The 8,421-nt window shown below is 44.8% G+C and overlaps 1 protein-coding gene across 1 annotated transcript; it reads right to left on the bottom strand.

The window, feature by feature from the left end:
• Positions 1-132: 132 nt before the first annotated feature.
• Positions 133-7,858, bottom strand: dbt (dihydrolipoamide branched chain transacylase E2). Its single transcript, XM_038297243.1, has 11 exons — positions 7,741-7,858; positions 4,952-5,084; positions 4,495-4,570; positions 3,425-3,606; positions 3,212-3,339; positions 2,511-2,760; positions 2,273-2,439; positions 2,111-2,188; positions 1,848-2,039; positions 1,702-1,773; positions 133-1,334 (listed from the first exon to the last, which is right to left on the bottom strand). The coding sequence occupies exons 1-11, from the start codon at positions 7,783-7,785 to the stop codon at positions 1,167-1,169; spliced, it is 1,491 nt and encodes a 496-aa protein (XP_038153171.1). The 5' UTR covers positions 7,786-7,858; the 3' UTR covers positions 133-1,166.
• Between the last annotated feature and the right edge of the window lie 563 nt (positions 7,859-8,421).

Here is an 8,421-nt window from a genome sequence, read left to right as displayed (position 1 = left end):
CAGGAAAACCTTAAGTTTGGGTCAGAACCTCATGGTGCAGACTGAGGCTTAGGGGACACCAGTCAATGCTCTCCCTGTTGGATGGGGTTAACAGTTTGGGTCGGAACCATGAACAGACACAGACAGCAGGCGTTTTGTTCACGTCAGCTTTATTCCTGCAGACTCAGGAAACATAGAAATCTTACATCTATCAGAGGCTACCACCCACACAGAGCAGGAACCTGGGAGAACAGCAGGGAACATTCAGCAGGAGCTTCACCCAGGGGCCAGCAGGGCGGCGACAGCCGGGCTCTGCATCAGGAAAAGAGACGTTCTGGCTGCTTTCCTAATTTATGTCTGGGTTCAAAGGGGTTCTGGCGAGTTCTGGGAAAACCAGATGTAACAGTTTTATTCCAAGGAGGTTTAACTCCGGTCCTCGCAGGCGGGGACCATATGTCTGGATCAGGACAATACCTCAGACAGGCAGGACGCCAGCCTTCAGAACTGACTTTGGACCCCTCTGCTCAAATCCCTGTGGTCACATGACCCCCAGCTGTTAGTTTCAGTGTAACAGAACAAGGGGGCGGAGCCTGAAACATCAGCTGGTCCGGGCATGTGGCGAACTAGAATTTTCTTAGGAAGACTAATACAGACCCGTTCTGTTCTGGAGAACCAAGTAGTGAACTTCAATAGGTACATTTGACTCTTTGTCGTGTTCAGAACTGGTTCTGAACCAGTTTCTGTCTAGAGCTGGTCTAGAAAACACAGATCCAGAATAAGCCGATACAAAACTTGAACCCACAGAACCAAAATGTATAGATAGAATAGATTAGGGATCCAGATACAAGTCCAAGACCTTCAGAACTATGACCCGAGGATGTTCTCAGGTTGACTGGTACTCATGTCCTATGCAGGTGGTGCTGTATCGCTGATGGTGTAGCAGGAATTCTGATTTCATCTCCCCGCTCAGACTGACGTCGGTTGCTCTATGTCTGTATCTAAAACCGTATGTTTGGGCGTCATGGTAACCCAGTGACTAGCAGCTGAACCCCACCCCCCCAGGGTCCTGCTCAAAGGCAACAAGGAAGCTACGAGGCAGCCAGGAAGGCCTCAGACAGAAACAGGAAGTGAAGGCGATGGAGGGGCGGGACCGTGTGTCGTGTTGGTCCTCCCCGGGACAGAAGTGTCTATTTGAGGTCCAGGACCATGCTGGCTGGGTTCTCCAGGTATTCCCTCCAAAGGTTAGAGAAGCGACACATGGTGGCGCCGTCGATGATGCGGTGATCCGCCGACCAGCTGACCTTCATGATGTGAGCTCGGGTCACCTGACCATCACTGTCGAACCGCGGCAGAACCTGGACGGACGGGAAGGCAGGGAGTTATTCAGTGAGAACCAATCAGCCGTCATTCCTGGACTGATCCTCACTCTGATTGGCTGATTCTTACCACCTGATTTCTGATGGAACTGTGTTTTACTATCAGGTTCTGCTACATTTAAAAGATAAAGGTTCCTCTACATTTTCTTTTAAAAATCCTGATTTGTTCTGATGGTCCCACCCAGTTCTCAATGTTTCACACTTTCCTGATCAACTAGAGGAAACTGGTCTAAAAATGATGTCATGTGAAACACTGAACCCAAATTCTAAATGTTCTCAGTTAGAGATGGTTCTGCTTCTGACTTCTAGCTCTGAGGACAACATTGATTGAGTGTCTGGACCTAACCTGGATTTTTCCCAGCGCTCCAATGGCGACCTCAGGAGGAAGAATGACAGGCTTGGCATACGTCCCTCCGATCTAACCCAGAAACACAGAAAACGGTCAGACTCAAGGTCATCGTCAGTGGAGGACTGCCGCTCTGCCGTACTCACCGATCCGATGTTGGACAGCGTGAAGGTCCCTCCCATCAGCTCCGCCTGTCCCAGCTGACCGGCAGCTCCCAGCGTCTGCAGCCGGTTCAGCTCCTGGGCGATCTCGAACACGCTAAGCAGCTGAACGTTCTTCACGTTGGGAACCAGCAGACCCTGACTGGTGTCCATGGCCAGGCCGATGTTGTGAGACGCCTGTGGAGATGCCCACAGCGTCAGCCCCACGGAGCAGCTTCCCCCCCACAGCAGCCAGACTGATGCTTTACCTTGTAGGTGATGTTCTGGCATCCTTCGTCCAGCGAGGAGTTCAGGATCGGGTAGTGGAGCAGACCGAGGGAGGCAGCCTGAGCCAGAGAGGGTCAGAGGGCGGTCAGTCTGCAGCTGTTGGTTAACTGGGAGCCAGTCAGCCCTCTAACCTTTGACCTCACCTTGATGAAGAAGGGCATGTAGCTGAGTTTGACCCCTCGTCTCTCAGCAACGGCTTTTAGTTCTGATCTCAGAAGAACCAGCCGGCTCAGGTCCACCTCGTCACAGTAACCAAAATGAGGAATCTTCAGTGCTGCAGTCATGGTCTTCACCATGGCTTTGTGGAAACCTGCAGACAGGAGAAGTTTAGCTACTCCATAGAGGGGAACCTTCTGGTTCTGATCTAACAGAACATCTTACCTTTGAGCGGCTCTGTTACATCCTTCCCAGTGAAGACAGGTTTGGGGGCAGTGGGTGGAGGTTTCACTCCAACTGGAGTGCTCACAGGCTTGGGAGCAGGAGCAGTGGGGGCGGGGCCCGGGGTCTGGATCTCCTGGAAATGTGGAGCTGGAGGTAGGATGGCTCCAGTCTGCTTCGCAAGGAAGTTCAAGATGTCCTCCTTCAGGATCCGTCCATCCTTGCCCGTCCCCACCACCTCACTGAGCTTAATCTGGGGGGACATGTCAGTCAGAACCCTTAGTTTAGAGGTTAGCCAGAGGAGGAGAACAACACTAGAAGTTCTCCATCTCATGAACCAGCTCCAGCAGGCTTTTAATCAATAAACCATCTCGGATTCTTGCACCCCTATGGACCCAGTTCAAGTCCAGCTTCTGATGAGGATACAGAAACATGCAATCCCTACTGGCACCCAGCAAATGGCTCAGGGCCCGATCTAGAGAAGACGGTTCAGTGGATAAAATCAACTAGATAAAATCTCTCCTCCCAATTTGTTCTAATGTAGCTACTGACACTGTAATAACATTGTTATCACAATAATGATCACTATAACCAATAATATTGCTTTTTCTCTCCTCTCTGTTGTTCCTAGAAGTCGTATGCCCCATTATCACTACTAACTGGGAGGGAAGCTGGTGATAATCTGGGACAAACTGGAGACTCACATTATTCTCCATGGCGAGGCGCCTGACGGCGGGCGTGGCCTGGGTCTTATGACCTTTGATCTCCTGGTGGGTGTGCTCCTCCCTGGCCATGGCAGGCGTCTCCACCACGTCCTCCTCCTGGTTCAGCTCTGATGGACAGAATTCAGAGACTAGAATACTACAAGCGACCAAACGGATCTGTTGACCCGTCAAATCTAGGTTCTGGTGTCTCACCCGATCCAGACTCCGTCTCGATATCAACCAGTGGTTTACCCACCAGCGCGGTGCCGTCCACGTCGTAGTAGAGTTTCCTGATGACTCCGTCATAGCGGCTGGTGATGGTGACGGACGCTTTGTCGCTCTGGACTTCACAGATGCTGTCGAACTGGGACACTTTGTCCCCTTCTTTGACGTACCTGAGACAGGTTAGAACTGAAACTGAATCTCAGAGTGACCCAGATGAGTCACATAAACGGCTATGAGCTGGAAACGTCCGATGGGACAGATGTGATCCTCAGACAGCCTCGTCTTTATTTTCCCTGTTTATCTACTGCTATTTCAGGTCTGCCTGGAAACCACTAAATTAGCTAAATTAGTGCATAAAGTAGGTTCAAAAACATTAAAAACTGACATTAAAATTGATTTTCCAGCCGTTGCATTCAGGAACAGTGGGAACTAGAAATGGTTTTAAACAGAATCGATGTTTGTGTTTAATTTTTATTTTACTGATCTATGCCGTTTATGTTCATGTTGTCACATAAAACATGTCTTACTAAAGAAATTAGGATTAGGATTAACAAATTTGTAAAGAATTTCCATTCCTTGTTATAAATTCCCACGTTCTCAAAGTAAAGTGGAAGAGCCATCAGAGTCCAACAGAATGGCTTCCTGTTCGCCTGTGGCGCCAATAACCTGGTACTAATATAAAGATTGGTCGTCATGACATCAGACAGTGAAACATAGACGGAGACATGAACTCTGTCCCGGTCCGTCAGTAAGATGCTGCAGCAGGTTCGCCATATTTAAAGATACTGAGCTGAGGTTAGTCAAGCACTTTCCAAACCCCATTACATAAATATAGGATATTGGTATATTAAAATCTAATATACAGAAGCTGTCAGCGATCATTCCACAACCCAACATCAGTTTGAGACTGAAAACTAATTTCAATCTGAATGTTTTCAGTTCATTATTATATTTCGGTTTAATCGTTTATTCAGGTAAAAAATAAATAAATCCTCATGGCCTAAATTTAGCTCCATACGTTTCTACCCTGTGAAGAATAATGGAGAAATGTTTCCTACCATTCCTTTACTGTCACCTCCATGATTCCCTCCCCGATGTCCGACAGCTTGAACTGGACGATGGATCCTCGCCGCGCTGCGGGTACAAAACAGTGACATCATCACGAGCATGAATCAAACGTCCCTCTGCATCATCTGGACCGGGAGACATGCTCCTCCTAAATAAATGCTCCACAGAACCAGGGAAGCTTCAGGAAAAGATCCAATACCGAAGTCTTAAAGAACTTGTCAGGCCAGGTCCATGTTGTGATACCCAACCGATTTTAATAAAGAACCGAATGTTTCTGCTCTGGGTCCCTGCAAACATTTTTTAGATTTTCTCACTGAATGAAACTCAACACAACAACAGTTCTTAAAATTTTTTAAATCATTTGGTTTAAAAACAGATTAAAGGTTTGTAATGAGACAAAGATTCAGCTCGACGAGCCACATTAAACCCTCGCCCCCAAACACCTACCAATGGCTGTGTGCAGCGCCCTGGCGCCGACCATCTGCAGGGATCGGTCCCATCTGGAGGCTGACAGGTGCAGGTTCCTGTTGTATCTGAGGTTCTGTGGCCGGAAACACCGCCGGCGGTACTGTTGGGTCAGCTGACAGGAAGAGAGGACAGCATTAAATCACCTGATGGGGCGGTTCTGCTAACATGCCCAGTCTAAACAATGCGGCATCACTTACGGGGGTCGCATTAAGATCTACTTAACCAAAGAATCATTTTACTGACGTCTGTTCAATTCTAGATCTGCAGAACCGCCTCCAGAAATAGCCCAGATTTTCTGTGTTTTTTTTAGCATTTATTCATCTTTGAGAAAGATTCCCTTCGTTGATGTGTGTTGCCGTGCAGACATTAACTAAGCCGTCTCCATCAGGAAACACGAAAGTGACGATGAGCAGCAAAATTAATTAATTTATCCATGTGAAACGTCGAATCATAAAGAAAATTTGAGGCCTTATAAGGGGGGTACCTTCTAATGGTTGTTTTCAATATGCTGGTGAATATTCTCAGTCATCAATGTCATAGTCATTCCAAAAAAGGAAAATAAAAAATAAAAATCCACTGGACTTTGTTTCCAAGTTAGAAGACGTTTTGCTTCCCATCCAGGAAGCTTTTTCAATTTGAATTGAAAAAGTTGTTTCAATAACTTTTTCTGGGTCTTGAACTTTAAATCCCTTAAGTTTCACGGATTTCGAGTTCTGATGGGAGCTTTAGCCTGTTCTAACACAAGGGCTCACCACGGTAATCCACACCTCTGGTGCGTTCTCTCTGGATAATATGTCCTAATTCATACAATTTCCTGAAAGATTCCCAATCAGTTCCTAACCGTTCTCTGGTACCATCACCAGAACTGCTCCGGGTCCAAACCACCTGGGTCGATCAGACTTTCAGGTCAATATTCAGCATTTGTTGTGTTTGGAAGCTCCATGCGGACTGTTCTTCCCAAAAACTATTCATCACTTGAGGGTCCGGTCCATCACTGATTGAGTCATGTGACCCACAGCGCCACCTTACAAAAGCCTGTGTCCTAGTGATGGGTCCGACAAGACTGATGCATTGATGCATGCATGGAGCCCATAGAGCAAAGCACTGTATTGGTGCAGGTGTCGTTTCAAAAAAGAGATGAGACAGTTGTTTCTAACTGACTGAACCATAAAAACGGATCTATCAACATGATGCATCTGCTATAAAAATGTCTCATCTTTTGCGGTTTATCATTAAAATTATCAAGAGTTTTGGAGCAGCCTAAAAGGAATAGAAACGTTTCAGCCGTTGCGTTTTTTATTTAAATTTTCTCGTTGCGTCATCCTTTTCCTCTCGGTTATCACTCAACTTATCTGAATTAAAGTTAAAGTAAGAGTCGATATGAAATTTACTGTTTTTACTTTACTTATCGTTTTAAAAATATGATTTAAAATCAAAGTCCACAAACATCCTCATTCACATTTCCCCTAGATATTCATGTTGTGATATATATTTGCATTATTTATTTGCTACGTCTTAAAATATCAAAGATATTTTCAGTTTAAACATAGATATGAAATATTACAATATAACTTGAATGTTATTATTGTACTAGGTCATCAAATCAATTCAGTTTAGTCTGTCCAATAAGCTGCCTGTAGTGTATTTAAATGTCCAGCAGGTGTCAGTATTCTGTGAAGCATTATCAATTCTGTTTGCCTGAATGCCTCATTAACTCATCACTTATGTGTTCCATTAAACACCAGAATTAACAAAGCTAGTATTCATTAGGAAACAAACCAGATCAGACATATTTTTGGTTCTGTTGTAAGACATGCAAACCTTCCAAAATACAGGTCAAGCGCCCCCTGGTGGCTAAAATTTCAGTCTTGCTTTAACAACAGAAAGACTGAATGAATGAAAAATGTTGATAAAAAGAAAACAGAAGCGCACTGGAGAAGAAGATGATGGTTTATTGGAATCAAATGTTTGAAGTTTTTTTTGCATCATTCGGAATTAAAGTACCTAGTAGTTACATAAACAATATTTGCGAATATTAAAGGGATACAATAGAGTTCATTAATTGGACCTGGGGGTCACAGAGGAACCAGAACACTGTCTGACAGCACAAGGTTTCAGGTCCACTTTGGAGCTAGACGGGATGGAGATTAATAACAAACTGAGGTTCAACTGGTATCTAGAGGGAACTTTCTGGTCCACAACAGTGACTGATCTAAAGCAAAGTTCTGGATCAGAACATGGCCCTGGATCAAAACCAGACCATCAGCTGGATGAATCCTAAACTCTCCTGAGTTCTTTGCTGTTACCCAGTTGGGCTGAGACAGATGGACCGGATCAGAGCAGAACATTGCAAAGATTCTAGTCTGGGTGAGTCCTAAAGTCTCTAACTAAACTTTCCTATGGGTAGAAAAACACCATCCTGTTGGAAGACATCTGCAGGTTCACTGGTTCCCTGGATAACTGGAGCAGACCAGAACCATAAGAACCATCATCTCTGGTCAGGTAAGGCCATCTGTTCGGTTCGCTACAGACAGAACTAAAACCGACCAAACCGGAAGCGGATACAGCTCTAGAACCGAACCAAACCGAGCCGAACCTCAACCATCACAAAGCAGTTAGCCTAAGTTAGCATCGTAGTGACGTCACTGCCACATCAACTGCAGCGTTCAACGTGAGCCGAGCAAAGCCCGGTTAACGGAGTGGCTTGAATCCGTTCAGAGTTTATTTGGGTTCAGTTCGGTGTGGATCTGAACTAGTTTGTTCCTCACCAGGAGTCTGAGAGCGCTGAAGGATCCTCTGGTCACCGCCGCCATCTGTCTTTTCTGCTGAACGCCCCTAGCTGCAGCCAATCAGCGCTCAGACTGCTCTTCTTCTTCCTCAGGAAGAGGAAACACTGCCACCAAGTGGTGACTTAGACAAACTTCATTGTAATTTTGTATACACAGCACTGATCTCTATTTATTCACTGTATTGCTGATTGTTGTGGTAATTAAATTTCATAATAAAAAATATGATCAAAACTGCTTAGCTTTTTTGTTTTAATTTCTGTTTGAATTAATCTAATTTTGAAGGTTCTTATGCGAAACTAGAAACATGCATTCTATTCATCCCTGATGTGTTGCCACTCTTTGAGCTTAACTCTCTAGATGTGATAAAACATACAAAATATTTAGCTCTGTAAAAATTCTGGGAGACTTTAAAGTGAAAATTTACATAACTTTTAAACAGAAAATTCAGACAGAGGAGATTCTTTCCTCCACATATGTTCAAAGAGGATTAGCATATCCAATGACTATATCTGTTTTTCACTGTATATTAATTTAACCTCTTGCTGCGACAGCAGACTCAACAGATAGAAGAAACAATAAAACATTGAGGCTTCAGCAGGAAGAAAATAATTAGTTTAACATAAACTTTAACTGTGTCTATAAATATTTTTGTTTAAAACA

The sequence above is a fragment of the Cyprinodon tularosa genome, unplaced genomic scaffold, assembly GCF_016077235.1.
Source record: "Cyprinodon tularosa strain WSP-4 unplaced genomic scaffold, ASM1607723v1 ctg385, whole genome shotgun sequence".
Lineage (NCBI taxonomy): Eukaryota > Metazoa > Chordata > Actinopteri > Cyprinodontiformes > Cyprinodontidae > Cyprinodon > Cyprinodon tularosa.
This window is presented reverse-complemented; position numbering and strand designations above follow the sequence as displayed.